At 46.9% G+C, this 18,955-nt stretch overlaps 1 protein-coding gene across 1 annotated transcript; it reads right to left on the reverse strand.

Annotated features, from left to right (window-relative positions):
• Window positions 1–2,386: 2,386 nt before the first annotated feature.
• LOC122009371 (lipase-like) lies at window positions 2,387–6,683 on the reverse strand. The gene is made up of 11 exons (XM_042565496.1): window positions 6,553–6,683; window positions 6,290–6,379; window positions 5,994–6,073; window positions 5,039–5,104; window positions 4,889–4,936; window positions 4,737–4,804; window positions 4,121–4,193; window positions 3,882–4,043; window positions 3,198–3,392; window positions 2,826–2,914; window positions 2,387–2,758 (listed from the first exon to the last, which is right to left on the reverse strand). Exons 2-11 carry the CDS (start codon window positions 6,360–6,362, stop codon window positions 2,551–2,553), a joined length of 1,062 nt encoding a protein of 353 aa, XP_042421430.1. The 5' UTR covers window positions 6,363–6,379; window positions 6,553–6,683; the 3' UTR covers window positions 2,387–2,550.
• Window positions 6,684–18,955: the final 12,272 nt, after the last annotated feature.

The raw sequence follows: 18,955 nt of genomic DNA on the forward strand, positions 1-18,955 counted from the left end.
CGTCGAGCTCCTCTGTGGAGAGCATCACCGAGTGCGGTCGTCCAGCTTCGTCCATTGCTTCCGATCGGATGCAGGAGCGTTTCCACAGACGACGCCAAATTGATCCTGTCCGAACGCTGAATCAACGGACGCTGGGCACGTGGCTCTCTCCAAATTGCTGATGTAGATCTCCGACCGATCGTATAGACCTCCGGCGAACCTGCAAAGAAGTCGGGCCGGGAAGGAGTTCCTGCCGACGACCCTCTGACGCTCAAGTCAGGCAAGAGGAAGACGAGAAAGTGGCTTCGAATACGGGAGAATGCGTACCTCCGGCGAAGTGTGAGGCCCCTTATATAGAGCTGTGAAGAGGCTCATACACACATAACGAGGCGAATATGTGTCCCCTAACCATACCTCAGTATGGGTATGCCAGAAGAGCTTACCTGACACCATACTGCTACAGTCCGAGCACCTCTCTGATGGGACAGCGGAACCCTCTGTCGTGAGATCCTGCGTATGGCTTGGTCGTTGAGCATACCCGCTGTCAGAATATGTTCCCTTGTCCTTTTGTCTCTTCTTACCCCATGCCGAGCGTCCGGCCGGTCGGCAGTCCTCTCGCGTCCGGTCGGTTGTATGTGCTGGTCCGCTCAGGAGATTCCCGGTCGTGTGTTCTGCTGACTGTTCACAGTAATACTACTTTATGCCTTCGGCCGAGCGGGCTCCCCGATCGGCCCGACGACCCTGTTCCCCATGAGCGTCGGAGACCCGACTCCCCGTCGGGTTGTTTTTGATTCCGCTGAGACCCCGTTCGGCCGACCGGTCTCCCCTTCTCCGGTCGGCCGTTTGACCCTTTAACTTCACGTGGCGTTGACTTCCATCAGAGGGGGGTCCCTGTTCTTACCGTCGGATCAATATCAATGAACTTGATCTATTATATTTCTAGTGCCTTATATAATTATTCTTTTTATATTTTTAATATTTTTTTATTTTTAAAATTATCTGTTAATATTTTATTGAAATATTATGATCATTATTACATGAAGGACTTTTATATATAGATATACACGTTAATTTTTGTATGAACAAAATTTTTTCATATAAAAATAATTATAATTTATTTTAAATTTAGTCCACCTCATATTAAAATCCTAGTTTCGTCTTGCTTCTTGATCACCTATAGACCCATCCTGGTAAGTATGGAACATAGGTTCATGTTCAAGTGCATTTGTAGTAACTTTCACACTTTCCTTTTAATTATTAGCTACATGGGACTAATTATAATCGAAAATTACATCATCTAGATTAGGTGTAGGATTTTATTAATCCTTCATGATTCTTAAACCATCTATGACAAATATAGTTTTATTTATTTAGTTTTAAAAGTTCTTGAATATTTGACTATTTTAATTCAATAATAATATATATTATAAAAATGATTAGATATTAAAATGATTAACTATATGAAAAAAATGAAATTTTCATCTTAATTTTTATAATAAATAAATAGAATTTTTATTTTGCGATTGTGGGATTAAATAGATAAAAAATAATAATAATAAGTGTGTATAGTTGCTATCCAACAAACCAAGCTGGTAAGCACAAAAACTTATCTAATACCAAATAAATAAATAAATAGATCTATTATCTTAACACTCCTAGGTTCCGTTTGGTAGGGATGATAACGATTAGAATTGGGTTGATTAGGATAGGATTAGGGGTAGGATTAATAATCACTCCCCATGCTTAAGGATTGTGAATCTCACTCCTAATCAACCCAAATCCTATCCCTAATAACCCTATCAAACGACATATTAATAACTTTTTGAAAATATAATCCTAATCTTATCACCCCTACCAAACGAAGCTCTAGTATCAACCTTACAGATATAAAGAGAGGTAAATATAAATACATAGACTTTAGATGTACAATAGAGTAAAACTCAGGTTATCAATTTTTAATAATCGACCCCTAATTATTATGTCAAAGATATCATACACCCACACTATCTGCACTACGCCCTGAGAACAATAATAATGTATTATAGTAATTATACACATCAATATTAATCAACTAGTCAACATCATATTACAGCAGCAACTATTGATCATAGATACTACAATTACACAATTGTAGCATCTACAAGATCGTATTCGCAACACAAGCTACACTAGCATTAAAAATAAAGACAATTTTAAAAAATAAAATGCATAGAGGTGAAGTTAGACGTCCTTTTAATAATAAATCAAAATAATCAAAATGAGACGCTCGATTCTAATAAAAAGGGACGTACTTTTTAATTTTCGTTTTGAATCATTTGACAGCTTGATTATGATGTTGTATAAAAAACAAAGATAATTAAGTCACAAAGTGATGGTATTGCATTCCCTCGTATTAGCTTTTACTTCGTTACTCAAATAGTTTTGTTATGATAGTCTACTCATAAAATAGTTCATACAATTTCGATGCTAATTCAATTCATCATCCACCAAAGATCACACACAGATTACACTTAAGATTCTTTCTACTATTTTACATTCAGTTTTTCGATGCAAACCCACAAGGAATTAACTCTATAGAGAACTACCAACCGATCGAGGAGAAACTATTTTTGAATGTAGAGTGGTGGGTTCCCTCCACAAGATTATGCTGCCATTGTACTCTAGATAGTATTGTGAGACACTAGCATCCACAAGAGCCTTACAAGAGCCCCAAGCATCGGCTTCGAGGTCGACACCATAATACTCGAGGTGATTGGCTAGACTTGTCCCATAGACCGACCTATTCGATGATGAAGCATGAGCATGGATGTAATGGAATACATTGAAGGAAAGAAGGTGCAGAATACCTGCTGCAAGTCGGGTCTTCTCCAGAGCCATCACAGATCTTCTCTTCTATGTACTCTTCTCCATCCACTTCAGCGCGATGGAGCCATACCTGAATTGTGGTTGAAATTAATGGCTTTCAAGCATATCGAAAAGAAGCTTAGTTGGCTGAGAGTTTTATGAGATGAAACACATTTTCGGGACGAGCGACAAAGTTAAACCCATTCTATTAGTGCTATTTTAGGGGGTTCAACACGATAGATAGAAGCAAGTTTACTACATAATTCAAAAAGATTATGGATTACGACACATGATGGAGTTCTAGTCGAAGTAGAATCAAAGGAAACAAGCTATTTCCCCCTTGAGTTATTAGAGTAAGTTCGAAAAGATTATACCTCTCTCGGGAAATGATGGTAGGTTCTTTTCGAGAACGAAGCATAATATGGTGGCAAATGAGGTACTATATCTTTAGCATGAGTCACGCGAATTGTATCAGGCACTTGCTTGCTGAAGTAGGCAGCAAAGGCAGGGTTCCCTACTCGAGGTTGCCCGAAGGTCATAAGCTGAACATGTTCCACTCCATAATTTACCTGAAAAGGATTCAATTTTAAGTCCTGTTATATAAAGATTCTGACCAGTTGCCACACTAAGAAAAACAATAAGCAAGATAAAATCTTTCTGTTAGTATCGTTAGTACCCTCCCCCATACAATGGTCATTGTTCAAAGGCAAAATCACTCATGATTTACCTCTCTACAAATGACTGTGGGACCAGTCGTGTGGAGCGCCAATGTATGACCTTTTGCCACCAAGTTTACAAACAACAGAGATAGCTTATGAGTAAATCCCAGAATATCATTTCATGAGGATCGAAATAATACAGGTGACAAAGCTATGGACATCATCATAACGACACGAAAACAAGTACCAATTACAATTAGTGCATAATTTGTGTTTTTGAAGAGTTTTGAAGGCAAAAATTTCCTTAAACAACAGAGATAGCATCATAAACCAAACATTATTCAGTGCAAATCTTTGTTTATGGGAAATAAGAACAGTTAATGCCTCGATCCAACTTACACTAAGATCAAGTGCACAGAATGAAGCAATAGCCCCTCCCATAGAATGTCCTGTAACCATAATCTGTATATCTCCGTATAATTCCTTAATCCTTTGAACAGCACTTGTAATCCCGTAACGGAGAATGGTGTTATGGTAAGCACGATAAAACCCGTGGTGAACCTGTGGAGACAAAAAAGGCAGGATAATGATAATGATGAGCAAAAACTGAATAGAGTAAAAAATGTTATTTAACATACCTTTGCATCTTTCACACCCGGGTAATTCAAATCAAGCTGCACCCAAAACAAATCCTGAATCCAATTCTTTATACTGTGCCAATCAGTAATTCGAAGTGTCAAACTATGCCCAATGGCCATAAACACCAAGAGAGTTGTAATTTGAAAATATTTATTTATCTTATTTCCCTTTTCTTTTGTAATTAAGAGATCTATATAGTGAGGAGAGCAAATATCAAATAAACTCTATGCTTAGTAAATAGATGTCGATGGTTCAAGACACAGGCATAGAGGTTGTTGAGTTGTTTGTCCTGATCTACATTTCTGCTTACTTCCCAAGAAAGCAGGAGAACAATGACAGAAGACAACAGTTGCCATTCTTTGGATAAGAGGCATCTTTCCGAACCAAGACACAGGCATAGAGGTTGTTGAGTTGTTTGTCCTGATCTACATTTCTGCTTACTTCCCAAGAAAGCAGGAGAACAATGACAGAAGACAACAGTTGCCATTCTTTGGATAAGAGGCATCTTTCCTTAACTGTGAATTATGATTCTAATATAAATGGTTGGTCACTCGATATCTACTCTGTTGTTGAGAGGAAAATTGTCGAGATGATTGATTGTAAAGTGAATTTTACCTGTTTTCGCTGGTGCCTCTGATAGCAATAATGGTAGAATTAAGAACATGATCAATTCCCACAAAGGCCTACAAAATAATTTGCATATTAATGACAATGGAAAATCTTCCATGTTTGGTTTAACATGCATAAAAACTTTGGTTTAAGTAAACCTGTAAGCAGTTTTCGACATCAACAATCAGCTCTACCATCTCAAACCCCTATTTTAGGGAGAAAGTCTCGTAAGTTACGAAGGTCATCATAAAAAGACAACCTTTGCTGAAAGGCAAACTTCTGATTCAGTAAATGATCGTTCCTTTTACCTCTGTCAAATCATTACACCTCGAGCACGTCCATGTATAAAGCGATGTAAGATCTGTGATGTAAACCTGCAAAAAGAATTTATTCTTGCGGGAATTATGTTCACAAAATACAAGCAGACCAATGGGTAAAAGGAAATATATTGAATGGTGTCTGAGTGTCTCGTATCTGTATCCTTGTAAGAAGAAAAGATTTTTTTGGTATGTTTCTGAAACATTTGTTTATTAAAAGGTTCATTCTCCAAAAAATTCACAAATATGAAAAATTTCCTTGAAACAATTACCATAGCTCCTTAACTGGAAGCTATAGGATGCCAAACCTTTTTCTTCCACAACTAAACACAATTTTCCTGAGCCTAAGTAATAAACAGTCATTCTTGAGTCAACTTAGATATTAATTCTTAAACAAACAAGCCACCGTAATGGCATCAAGAAGAATGCTACAACAATCAAGAAGAATGCTACAACAATCAAGAAGAATGCACAAGCAAAATTTTCTTTCCCACTCTATGCCCACATCAATACTAAATCCAAAGTGCCAATTTATAGGGCCGATGACATTGATTTTTTTGCAATATTAAATTTGTGTAAAGCTTTCTTTCTCATCTGTTATTCCAACATAACAACAAAAGAAACATATTGCCTTTTTTTACTACCACTGTTCTTAACATCAATTCGGAAATTAATATGATTTTAGCAAAGGGATTATGGAGATAAGAAGCCATAATAGGACGATTATTTGGCAAACATGTTAGATATGCAGTAAGGATGTGAAACACAGGAATCAACTCCAAGAAAAAGCCATATAATCATAACAGATCAGCTTGATAACAACTGAGAGTTCAGAAAACCTTAATGTTTGAGTGTATAAGCATAGAATTTACTTACATAGACAAGAACTTAAGGTTTCCCAAAGTAAAACATCTAAATATGCTGGCATGCAATCACTGATACTCACAGCAGAAGCATATTCCACAAGTATCTTCGCAATAGTTCGATTGTAGCAAGGATAGCTATTTTCATGCTCGATCGCAATTTCTGTTCACCACCATGAGCAAGTATTACAAATCTTGAATCAAAAGCATGTAAACAGAAGCATGCCAATTTTCACACAAAATGCCCAAAAGAGGTAACAGAACCCTAGCCTTTCCAGACATTCCGAGGTTTGCAAATAAGAAAATCATACCTAATTCCTCAACTTTATCAGAGAAAAAACTATAAATTTCCTGCGACATAAAAAAGAGCTCATCTCACCTCTTCCACCGGAAACAGCAAGCCATCCGGCCAAAACCAGCAGCGTTAACCACGGCCGTCGGGCCAATGCCATCCAAACAGGGAAGATTCCTACACGGAACAGCAAAAAAAGTCAAATCTTTCTGCGATTCTTCGAGCATTACATGGAACTGAAAGCGGAAAAGGAGCTACAGAAAAGGGGAACCAAATCTCCAACAGAAAAATGCTGAAATAGAGTGAAAAATCAAAGCTTTAAGCGAAGAAAGACCGGAAAAGGAGCTTACTTTCGTTGTAATCTCGTTTGGAACCGGAATCGATCGCCAAAATGCGAAGTGGCGATTTGGTTTCTTTCCAATCAGTTATGATCTTCCAGCTCTAGACCACAAGGTCCACAATCTTTTTAAATCGATGGAGGAATTCTAGTCAGCAATCAATGACGTCCACGTGGACGTGGCCCACTGGTTTTCTTTTTAGTTCTTGGAAGCGAGCCGGGCATTTGTATCTTTGTTTGTGATTACAATAGCAGAAAATTATTGAGAGAATATTAAAAAGAACACCCTCATCAGTGGCGGATTTACATGGGGATTTAGGGGCCATGGCATAAATCTACTTATATATGCATAGTTATATTTTATATATATATTGATCCTGTTCGAACCAGAAATCAACAGACGCTGGGCACGTGGCGCTCCCTGGCTCGCTGATGTAGATCTCCGACTGGTGGCGCGATGCTCCGGCTAACCTGCACAGAAGTCGGGCCAGGAAGGGGGTTCCCGGCGACGACCCTCCGACGCTCAAGTCAGGTAAATTACGATGAACAAGGTGGCTCCCAAAGTCTCAGAGTACGTACCCAGAATCCTCTGTCGATGAAACCTGAGGTTCTTTATATAGAGCTGTGAAAGGTTTGGGCACACGTACCAAGGTGCATAAGTGTCCTCTGTCCTATCCTAGGTATGCGGCTGTCAGAAAGCTTACCTGTCCTTTCCTAGGTACGCGGCTATCAGAAAGTTTACCTGACCCATATCGCTACAGTCAAAGCATGCCCTCGATGGGACAGCAGAATCCCCTGTCACAAGATTTGGAGCATGGCACACACGTGAAACCTACAGGTTGTCAAAGAAAGAAATCCTCTGGCCTTTTCCTTTGCTCCAAACTTGTAGTCCGAGCGGACGGATACCTAAACATCCGACCGGACATCCGCAGTGGTTTACTTGTGCTTTGTGGAGACTAACAAACAGGGGTGCTTTATGACTGCGGTCGGTCAAAAGGTCAGCTCGGTCCATGACCTTTTTAACTGAGCGTCGGAACCCCGATTTGACAGGGTGCCTCCCAACTATAAGTGCGAGCCGGCCGGACCCCTCCCGGACCGGCCGTCTACGGCCGTCCGTCCGGTCGGACCACACTCTCCTCTGGGTGGGCGGCTGTTCCGGTGACTTCCACTTGGCGTTGACTTTGCAAGAAAAAAGGGGGGGGCCCACTCTTACTACCGGATCACTTGTCTTCCCTTCAAGTCTAGTCGAAGGAGGCGCATAGTCCGACTGACTGGACTGTGAGTCTAGCCGAACGGCTCTTCCATGCTAATACTCTCCGCCCGGTCAGCGGCAGAGATATCCTTGAATGAATCAATGATGGCTTTCACCGGATCTCCTCGCGTTCTGCGCCAATCTTCGACATCAATGTCGATCATACCTTCATTAAATGCTCCGAATGATTGACTGCCACGTGGAGCAATGCCATCAGAGCACGGAGGCGGTTGCATGATATTTGGATGTGACCGAAGCAATTCGAAATAAACAGCTAGATGTATGCATTGATTCCCGTGACCTGGATCCGACGGTGGAGGCCGACCGGCCCTCACCCTATAAATTCTTCGTTTCCTTCTTGCCTTCACACGCCTCCGTTACCTCTACTGTTGCTCTCTGCGCTGTGGAGCTCCGGCGATCTTGTTGCTGCCTTCTGACGCTCTCCGGCTCCTTTCCTCGATTCATCTCCCCTCAGTAAGGTTTTAGATCTCTCCTCCTTCCTTTCCAGTATCTAATCCGTATTTCTTCCCCTAGCTCGAGTCTTTGAAATTCCATTCCTTCGTCTTTGGAACTTCCTTTTTTGATTTATCCTGTCCGGATCATGGCCAGTTCCTCTCCTCTCGAAGAACAATCCCTAGGCCCATGGTATACTACCATGCGATCCCGTTTCGAACAACGGGATTTTGATATATTGGCTGACAATTTCGAAATCCCCGAGGATATCAAAGTTCGCCTGGCTGGTCCTGCCGCTCGGCCACACAGACCGCCGCGCGGTGATTTCTGTGTCTTTCGCGACCAATTTACCGCCGGTCTGCGGTTCCCCGTACATCCTTTTATAGCGGACGTCTGCAATTATTTTGGCGTGCCGCTCGGAAGTTTAGTACCCAATACCTTCCGTCTCCTCTGTGGCGTTGTCGTTTTGTTTAAGATTCACAACATTCCCCTCCGACCGGAGGTCTTCTTTTATTTCTATTATCCTAAGCAAGCCGAGCCGGGCACCTTTATGTTCCAAGCTCGGCCCGGTTTGGTCTTCTTCAATAAACTACCCACTTCCAATAAACATTGGAAGGACTATTATTTCTATATCCGCATGCCCAGTCAGCCAAACTTTCCGACCCAGTGGCAAGTCAGTCTACCTCCTACTCCTGAGTTGAAGAAATTCAAGACCCGACCGGATTATCTTCACGCCGCAAATGTACTAGCCGGTCTGCGGCTCGACATCAACAAACTTCTTCACGAGGGAGTGATGTACATTTTTGGGCTGAGTCCTATACGGACCCCACTTCCGACCGGCTTTGGTAAGAATAATTGCTAACTGATTTCTTCTTCTCTTCATGCAGCTGACATCGTCATGGACTCGGTGATGGCCGGCATTCTGAAGAGGAAGGCAGCGGCGCTGGAGGCCGCGGCGGCCAAGGAAATGAAGGCGCTGGGTATTCAGCCGGTCGGTTCTCACGAAGGAGAGAGCGGCACTCAGGCTGAATCGGCCGCTCAGGCCTCTCAACAACAGGCGGCCAGCGGAGCTACCCCCTCCAGGGAACCAACGGCCCCCGAGGAAGGGTCCGTTCGGGAGGAGGAACAGCCACTGCAAAAGAGGCGCCGGGTGGAGACTCCGCTGCGCTCGGCTACCTCCGCGGTCCAACCATCCGATCGGGCCGCCGTGGCTACTAAAGGAAAGGAGCCTGTGCCCGAGACCATTTCGTCCGACCGGACGCCTTCTGACTGGGACGAGCTGCCTGCTCCGGTTGAAGCCACTCCGGTCGACACTCTCCCCCCCGCTCGCCGTTCAGTCCAACGTTCGACCATCCATTCGCGGTTTTCTGCGCCAGCTTCTGATCCCGGTCGGGCGATCCCTGGTCACGGCCGCACAATACGGGTTACTCTTCATCTTCCAACTGAAGAGTTGCTACCAGAAGCCGACCGGCCCACCGTGCCCGAGCACACCATTACTTTGAAAGGGCCCCTCGCCGAGATGTGGGCCGACGCTCGGGCGCGCGTGGCAGTGATCCCCCTCCGGAACTTAGCCAACAGCCACATGCAAGCGGCTACGGGGGTAAGTTTGTTGTTTTTTCAAGTTTTGCCTAAATATTTCAGCTCGGCTTTTAACAACCGGGCCTTCTTGCTTCAGAGATGGGTGGAAGAGATAGCAGTTTCCAGCCGCCTGGCTATGGCGGACGAGGAGATAAGACAACTGCGGGCGGCAGGCGGTCCGAGCGGCTCCCAAGGCCCATCCTACTCCGAGCTGCAAAAAGAGCTGAAGAGGGCTCAAACTCTACTAGCTGCTGAGCAGAAGAAAACAGCTGACCAGGCCCACGCCCTAGCCGAGTCCGAGCGACAGGTCAAGTCGCTTGACACAAAGATAACTCTGGCCACCACTCGGAAGAACACAGCCATCTCCGATCTGGAGAAGAAAAACGTGGAGGCCCGGGGCCTGGAGTTGAAGATAAAGGAGCTGACGGAGCAGCTCGATCGGGAGAAGGCAGGCCGCTCGGCCGATGCGAAGAAGATTGAACGTCTGAATGAGGCCCTCACAAGCTCCCAGGCAACCTTCAAAGAATACTAGGATGCCGAGCCGAGTCGCCGCTCTCCGACAAAGCCACATCCGATCGCCCGAGTTCTCGGAGAAAATTTGCGAGCGGATGTACTCGGCTTTCGACTTGGCCATTACGGCCACTATGACCTATCTGAAGTCGACGGGCCTTCTTCCGGAGTCCACCAATATTCCGGCCGGCGATCAGGTGGAGCTCCTGAGCAACATTCCGAGGGACCTCTACGACTACATTGAGTAATTCTTGTAATTTCGCCGCTCGGCTGAACATGAACCTTTTTGTACTTAGGCCACTCGGCCTAAGGTTTTAATTTTAATGAAATGCTTTCCTTTCGTGTACTCTATCTTTTTGCACTGTTCCCTTGCTAACACTTGTACTGTCCGCTCGTCTTCTATCACATCATACCTTGGGCATTCGAGGTGCATTCTTGCAAGTGTTTTCCCCAGCTCTTCCGTTCGGCCGAATATCATTCTGTGTTGCTAGCCAGAATCGCTTGTTATAAGCCGATCCGAACCTTTTATACCTCGAGTCTGAGCGGAAATTAGCGTCGGTCTGACTCGGCGGAGAATACGGATAATTGCAGTGTCGACGATATACCGCTCGGATTATTTATAGACGCCGGCTCGTCTCTCTATTTTTAACGACGGAGCTCGTCGGTTCGTCCGTTCGGATTATTTATAGACGCCGGCTCGTCTCTCGATTTTTAACGACGGAGCTCGTCGGCGCGGATATTTATAGCCGGACGGCGCGGCTCTCGATCTTTAACGACGGAGCTCGTCGGCGCGGATATTTATAGCCGGACGGCGCGGCTCTCGATCTTTAACGACGAAGCTCGTCGGTTCGTCCGCTCGGATTATTTATAGACGCCGGCTCGTCTCTCGATTTTTAACGACGGAGCTCGTCGGCGCGGATATTTATAGCTGGATGGCGCGGCTCTCGATCTTTATGACGGAGCTCGTCGGCGCGGATATTTATAGCCGGACGGCGCGGCTCTCGATCTTTAACGACGGAGCTCGTCGGCGCGGATATTTATAACCGGACGGCGCGGCTCTCGATCTTTAACGACGGAGCTCGTCGGTTCGTCCGCTCGGATTATTTATAGACGCCGGCTTGTCTCTCGATTTTTAACGACGGAGCTCGTCGGCGCGGATATTTATAGCCGGACGGCGCGGCTCTCGATCTTTAACGACGGAGCTCGTCGGCGCGGATATTTATAGCCGGACGGCGCGGCTCTCGATCTTTAACGACGGAGCTCGTCGGTTCGTCCGCTCGGATTATTTATAGACGCCGGCTCGTCTCTCGATTTTTAACGACGGAGCTCGTCGGCGCGGATATTTATAGCCGGACGGCGCGGCTCTACGGTTTAACGTCTGGGCTAGACGACCTTCAAGGCTAACTCCTTACCAGGTCGAGCGACCTTGGCCTTCCTTTCAGCAGAGGATACCCTGTGCTTTCATCTTTCTACTTCCTGCATCGCAAGTACATAGGCGACCCAAAAGTATATAAGTTTATATTTAGCGCACCTTTCACCCAACTTGGAGAACGTATTCATGGCCGAACGGCTCAGGGTCTACTTCGTCGGGCATTTTGGCTCGAATAAGTTGCCTCCGTCCGAACGGCACGGGGCCTTCGTCCCTCGAGCGCTTGGCTCGACCCATTTACCTCCGGCCGAGCGGCGCGGGGCCTTCGTTCTTCGATGATAATGCCTTATATTCGCTCTTCTGACTTTTCATTTCTGCATTTCCAGTAATCAATCGAAAAATGTACACAGGATGATTTACATAGGCACACCTTTCACCCCGCCCGGTAAGGCTGGAGGTGGTTTGCGCTCCACGGCCTATCTTGCTCCCTACCGTCCTCATCCTCCAAATAATATGCGCCCGAGCGGAGCTTTTCGATGATTTTGAAGGGACCTGCCCACGGAGCTTCAAGCTTGTCGACGTCGCCGACCGGCTTGACTTTCTTCCAGACCAGGTCGCCTACCTGGAATGATCTGGGAATGACGCGTCGGTTGTAGTTTTGCTTCATTCGTTGACGATAGGCCATCAGCCGAACGGATGCCTTGGCACGCTCTTCGTCGACCAAATCCAGCTCCATGTTTCTCCGCTCGGCGTTGCCTTCATCATAACACTGGATCCGCGCGGATTCGACGCCGACTTCGACCGGAATAACGGCCTCACCGCCGTATACCAAATGGAACGGCGTGACTCCTGTCCCTTCTTTTGGCGTCGTTCGGATGGCCCATAAAACGCCCGGCACTTCATCCGGCCAACTTCCTCCCACGTGGTCGAGCCGAGCGCGCAGAATACGGAGAATTTCCCGGTTGGCTACTTCGGCTTGACCGTTGCTTTGGGGGTAAGCCACAGACGTGAAGTGTTGCTCGATGCCGTAGCTTTTGCACCAATCTTCCAGCACCTTCCCTGTGAATTGCCGCCCGTTGTCGGAAACCAATCGGCGAGGGATACCGAACCTACAGATGATATGTTGCCAGATGAATTTCTTGACCATCTGCTCGATGATCCTGGCTAGTGGCTCGGCCTCCACCCACTTGGAGAAATAATCGACCACCACTAGCAAAAATTTCCTCTGCCCGGTCGCCATAGGAAATGGACCCACAATATCCATTCCCCATTGATCGAACGGACATGAGACGGTTGATGCCTTCATCTCCTCTGCCGGTCGGTGGGAGACGTTGTGATACTTCTGGCATGAAAGGCAAGTAGATACTGTCCGGGCGGCGTCTATTTGTAAGGTCGGCCAAAAGTATCCAGCTAGCAAAATCTTCTTGGCTAGTGATCTTCCGCCCGGATGTCCTCCGCACGATCCTTGATGTACCTCTTGGAGGATGTAAGCCGAGTCTTCCGAGCTCACACACTTCAACAGCGGGCGAGAGAAAGCCTTCTTGTAGAGCTGATCGCCGATGAGGGTGAACCGACCGGCCCTCCTCCTGAGCAGCTGGGCTTCATCCCGACCGGCCGGTGTGGCTCCCGAGCGGAGGAACTCTATGATGGGTGTCCTCCAGTCGCTTGGAAATGTGAGGCCTTCCATCCGGTCGACGTGCGCCACCAGCAGTACTTTTTCAATTGGTTGCTGAATGGCGATCGGCGTTATAGAACTTGCTAGTTTGGCTAACTCATCGGCTGCCTGGTTCTCCGTTCGGGGAATCTTTTGAATAAGGACCTCTCGGAAAGTAGCTTTGAGTTTTTCAAAGGCTTCAGCGTAGAGCTTAAGCCGAACGCTGTTGATTTCAAAGGTACCAGAAAGTTGCTGAGCGGCCAACTGTGAATCCGAATAGAGAGTCACCCGACCGGCTCCCACATGCCGTGCTGCCTGTAATCCGGCTATGAGGGCCTCATACTCTGCTTCATTGTTGGTGGCTTTGTAGTCCAGCCGGACGGATAGGTGCATCTTTTCTTCTTGAGGTGAGATCAGCAATATTCCAATCCCACTTCCGAGTCGAGTGGAAGACCCATCCACATATATCCTCCACAGAGCTTCCGGCTCTGGCCTCTGCACTTCGGTCACAAAATCAGCCAAGGATTGCGCTTTGATTGCCGAGCGGGGCTGGTATTGGATGTCAAATTCACTTAGTTCTGTCGTCCACTTGATGAGCCGTCCGGACGCTTCTGGATTCAACAGCACTCTTCCTAGTGGACTGTTTGTCCGGACGATGATGGTGTGAGCCAAGAAATATGGTCGAAGGCGCCGAGCGGCTAGAATCAAAGCAAAGGCCAACTTCTCGAGCCCGGTGTAACGAGATTCAGCATCTTTTAAAATGTGGCTTAGAAAATACACCGGCTGCTCTTCGCCACTCGCCCTCACAAGTGCCGAGCCTACAGCATGCTCAGTTGACGACAGATACAGATAAAGTGACTCACCCCCGATCGGCTTGGCAAGTATAGGCAGAGAATTCAGATATGTTTTCAATTCTCCGAACGCTCGGTCACATTCCTCATCCCACTGGAACCTGGTAGCCTTGCGCAGGATCTTGAAGAATGGTAGGCTCCGGTCGGCGGTTTTGGAGATGAATCTGGACAAAGCAGTTATCCGACCGGTTAACCGTTGCACTTCCCTTGTATTTCTGGGAGGCGGCATGTCTTGCAGAGCTTTCACCTTACTAGGATTGGCTTCAATTCCCCGCTCGGTCACTATATATCCCAAGAAACGCCCCCCTTTTGCTCCGAACAAGCATTTCTGGGGATTTAGCTTGACTCCATATCTGCGTAGCATTTGAAAGGTTTCTTCCATGTCCTTGAAGAGATCGGCCGCTCGGAAGGATTTGATAAGAATGTCGTCCACATAAACTTCCAGATTCCGCCCGATCTGCTCCCTGAACACTTTGTTCATCAAGCGTTGATAGGTGGCCCCGGCATTCTTCAATCCGAACGGCATCACATTGTAGCAATATGTGCCGTCGGCAGTCACGAAGCTAACCTTTTCCTGATCTTCACGGGCGAGCGGTACTTGGTGATAGCCCTGGTAGGCGTCGAGCATGCAAATTAATTCACAGCCGGCCGTAGAGTCCACCAGCTGATCTATCCGGGGCAAAGGATAAAAATCTTTGGGGCATGCTTTGTTTAAGTCCCGAAAGTCGATGCAAACTCTCCACTTGCCGCCCGGCTTGGAGACCAATACCACGTTGGCCAGCCAGCTCGGGAACTGCACCTCGCGTATGTGGCCGGCCTCCAGAAGTTTCTCTACTTCCGCCCGGATGATGGCATTCTGCTCGGCACTGAAATCTCTTTTTCTTTGCTTCACTCGGCGAAATTCCGGGCAACTCATGTGTCGTCCAGACGAAGACATCATGATTTCGTTGGAGGCATTGGATCAGCTTCTCCTTCTGTTCTTCCTCCAGATCAGAGGCGATAAAAGTCGTGGCCTCCGATCGGGTCAGATGGATCTGAACTTCCTCCTTTTCATCATAAATTAAAGCAGGAGGTTTCTCGGTTATGGCGTGTACCTCGATTCGGGGCGCCTTCCGAGCGGAACAAGCTTCTGCTCGGATCATCTCTATATAGCACCGCCGAGCTGCTAGCTGATCTCCACGTACTTCTCCTACTTTATCCTCCACGGGGAATTTTATCTTCTGGTGGAAGGTTGAGACAACCGCTCGGAATTCGCCGAGCGCCGGTCGTCCCAAAATGACGTTGTAGGACGAGGGAGAGTCGACCACCACGAAGTTTATTGTCCTGGTCCTCCTGAGCGGCTCCTCTCCCAGCGAGGTAGCCAGCCGGATCTGTCCGACCGGCTGAACTTCGTTGCCCGTAAACTCGTAGAGCGGGGTCGTCATGGGCAGCAGCTTGGCTCGATCAATTTGCAGCTGATCAAACGCCTTCTTGAATATGATGTTGACCGAGCTCCCTGTGTCAGCAAATATGTGGTGAATGGTGTAATTTGCTATTACCGCTTTAATGAGCAGCGCGTCGTCGTGGGGCACTTCTACTCCCTCTAAGTCCCCGGGTCCGAAAGTGATTTCCGGTCCACTTGCCCGCTCTTGGCTACAGCCGACCGCGTGGATCTGCAGCTGCCGGACCCCTGCCTTTCTGGCTCGGTTGGAATCTCCTCCGGTCGGCCCACCAGCAATAACGTTGATCTCGCCCCGGGAAGTATTGCTCCTATTTTCCTCCTCCCGAGCGGACGGTCGTGACCGCTCTCTGGACGCCCGGCGATTCTCCTGCCTCGGAGGTCTGTGCCGATCGGGTGTCTGCTGATGTCGCCCCTCGGTGCGGGTCCGGTCAGCTTCATGAGTCCTACGCCTCCTGTCAATGGGAGGCGACCGTCGTTCGGCTTTCCTGGGAACAGGATTGGACACAAAGGGAAGACTTCGGCAATCCCTCGTGTTGTGCGTATCCGTCTGGTGGAAGGTGCAGAACATAGGGGTCCACCTCTTCTTTGGCTTTGGCCGAGCGGCAGCCACTTCTTGTACGTGCGATCTGGCGTGCGGGGATCGAATTGCTTCGGCCCTCGGTCCTCTGGGTGGCTGCTGAGCGGCGTGCTGTTTCCGCTCGGCATGAACAGGTGCGCGCTCGGCTGGAGTTTCCTTTTTCCGAGCGGCTTGCGCTTCTTCCACGTTTATATATTCGTTGGCCCGATGTAGCATGTGATCATAATCTCGGGGCGGCTTTCGGATGAGCGACCGGAAGAAGTCCCCATCCACAAGGCCTTGCGTGAAGGCATTCATCATCGTCTCCGATGTGGCCGTGGGGATATCCATCGCCACTTGGTTGAATCGCTGAATATAACCTCGAAGCGATTCTCTCGGCTCTTGCTTGATGGCGAATAAGCTGACACTTGTCTTTTGATAACGCCGACTACTGGCGAAGTGGTGGAGGAAGACCGTTCGGAATTCCTTGAAGCTAGTGATGGATCCGTCCGGCAACCTCCGGAACCACCGTTGAGCAGATCCCGAGAGAGTGGTAAGAAAGACTCGGCACTTCACTCCATCGGTGTATTGATGGAGCATGGTTGTGTTATCAAACTTACCCAGATGATCATCCGGGTCCGTCGTTCCATTGTACTCGCCGATCGTCGGAGGCACGTAGTGCTTGGGTAGAGGGTCTCGTAGAATAGCCTCCGAGAATTGGCGATTGATCCGCTCGGGAGATGAGTCCGCCCGGGGAGCTTTTCCTTTTCTGTCATCCCGCCTTGGAATTTCGTCTGAAGAAGAGCCTCTATCTCTTCGAGCTGGTGCGGCTTCAGGGGTGCGAAATAAGGCCCGATGGAATGCGACGGTGGCTGGAGGTGCTTCCGCTCGGCCACCAGACGCAGATGTTGCTTGTTGCTCTGGCCGTTCGGCTGATGTTTTTTGTCTTTGCTCCACTAGTTTGGCAGCCCTCATCTCGACCAGAGCTTCGAGTTCTTCTGTTGAAAGCGCCACCGTGTGTTGTCGTCCAGCCTCGTCCATTGCTCTTGTTCGAATGCAGGTGCGTTCCCACAGACGGCGCCAATTTGATCCTGTTCGAACCAGAAATCAACAGACGCTGGGCACGTGGCGCTCCCTGGCTCGCTGATGTAGATCTCCGACTGGTGGCGCGATGCTCCGGCTAACCTGCACAGAAGTCGGGCCGGGAAGGGGGTTCCCGGCGACGACCCTCCGACGCTCAAGTCAGGTAAATTACGATGAACAAGGTGGCTCCCAAAGTCTCAGAGTACGTACCCAGAATCCTCTGTCGGTGAAACCTGAGGTTCTTTATATAGAGCTGTGAAAGGTTTGGGCACGCGTACCAAGGTGCATAAGTGTCCTCTGTCCTATCCTAGGTATCCCCTGTCCTTTCCTAGGTACGCGGCTGTCAGAAAGTTTACCTGACCCATATCGCTACAGTCAAAGCATGCCCTCGATGGGACAGCAGAATCTCCTGTCACAAGATTTGGAGCATGGCACACACGTGAAACCTACAGGTTGTCAAAGAAAGAAATCCTCTGGCCTTTTCCTTTGCTCCAAACTTGTAGTCCGAGCGGACGGATACCTAAACATCCGACCGGACATCCGCAGTGGTTTACTTGTGCTTTGTGGAGACTAACAAACAGGGGTGTTTTATGACTGCGGTCGGTCAAAAGGTCAGCTCGGTCCATGACCTTTTTAACTGAGCGTCGGAACCCCGATTTGACAGGGTGCCTCCCAACTATAAGTGCGAACCGGCCGGACCCCTCCGGGTACTCGATTCCATCGGCCGGCCGGCAGTCCAATCGGACCGGTCGTCTACGGCCGTCCGTCCGGTCGGACCACACTCTCCTCTGGGTGGGCGGCTGTTCCGGTGACTTCCACTTGGCGTTGACTTTGCAAGAAAAAAGGGGGGGCCCACTCTTACTACCGGATCATATATATATATATATATATATATATATGTATATATATAATATGAATGAGTATAAGATGATGAAATTAATTTTTCTTTTTAATATATTTTAATATAATCGATGGTAATTGTAGACTTATTAAATATGCTATATAATTGTAGAGAAATACCAGTAAAACTATTTTAAGAAATTGATAGTTAAATTTAAATGATACTTTTGTTAATAAAAAATTGATCATTAATTATATACAAACATTATTAGTAATAATATTATTAATTTATTACTATATAAAAATCTTTTCTAATTTATGATATAGGCATTTATCTCGATCTTCTCCAATTCACTCCAAAACCATTGTTATTACTTTCATTGTAAATTGTGTCATTGTCGATCCCCAAAATTCAAAATCGATTACATATTTAGAAAGTCTGCAACCTAAATTTTATAGTTTGATACCAAAATCTTGAAATAACATTACAACTTGAGAAGGGTCGTTGGCCCTTGTTTCATGCCAGAGTTACATTTGAACTTGTTCGTTATTGTTGTCTCATCAACCACTGTGTAACCTAGGACGATGATTTCTAAATAATTTTTAGCACGATTTCAATCCTAAATTGAGAATTTAGAGGTTGTTCAAGGATGTACAAATTTTTGACGACAAATATTTTTATCACTTAACATGTGACCCCCTCAAATTTAAAATTCTGGATCCGCCCCTGGCCCCCATATTATTTATATTATTAACAAGATAACACTATCTCACTCGTAATTTAATATTTGAAATATGTCTTTTTTAAAATACTTTTATCGAAGCTCGA

This window comes from Zingiber officinale, chromosome 8A, assembly GCF_018446385.1.
Source record: "Zingiber officinale cultivar Zhangliang chromosome 8A, Zo_v1.1, whole genome shotgun sequence".
Classification (NCBI taxonomy): domain Eukaryota; kingdom Viridiplantae; phylum Streptophyta; class Magnoliopsida; order Zingiberales; family Zingiberaceae; genus Zingiber; species Zingiber officinale.

Coding starts and splice junctions, on each gene's coding strand:
- LOC122009371 (XM_042565496.1), bottom strand. CDS start 6,362: ATGGCATTGGCCCGACGGCCGTGGTTAACGCTGCTGGTTTTGGCCGGA. Junction 4,805..4,888: donor ATGTCGAAAACTGCTTACAG/GTTTACTTAAAC, acceptor ATTATTTTGTAG/GCCTTTGTGGGAATTGATCA. Junction 2,759..2,825: donor GAAGACCCGACTTGCAGCAG/GTATTCTGCACC, acceptor ATCATCGAATAG/GTCGGTCTATGGGACAAGTC.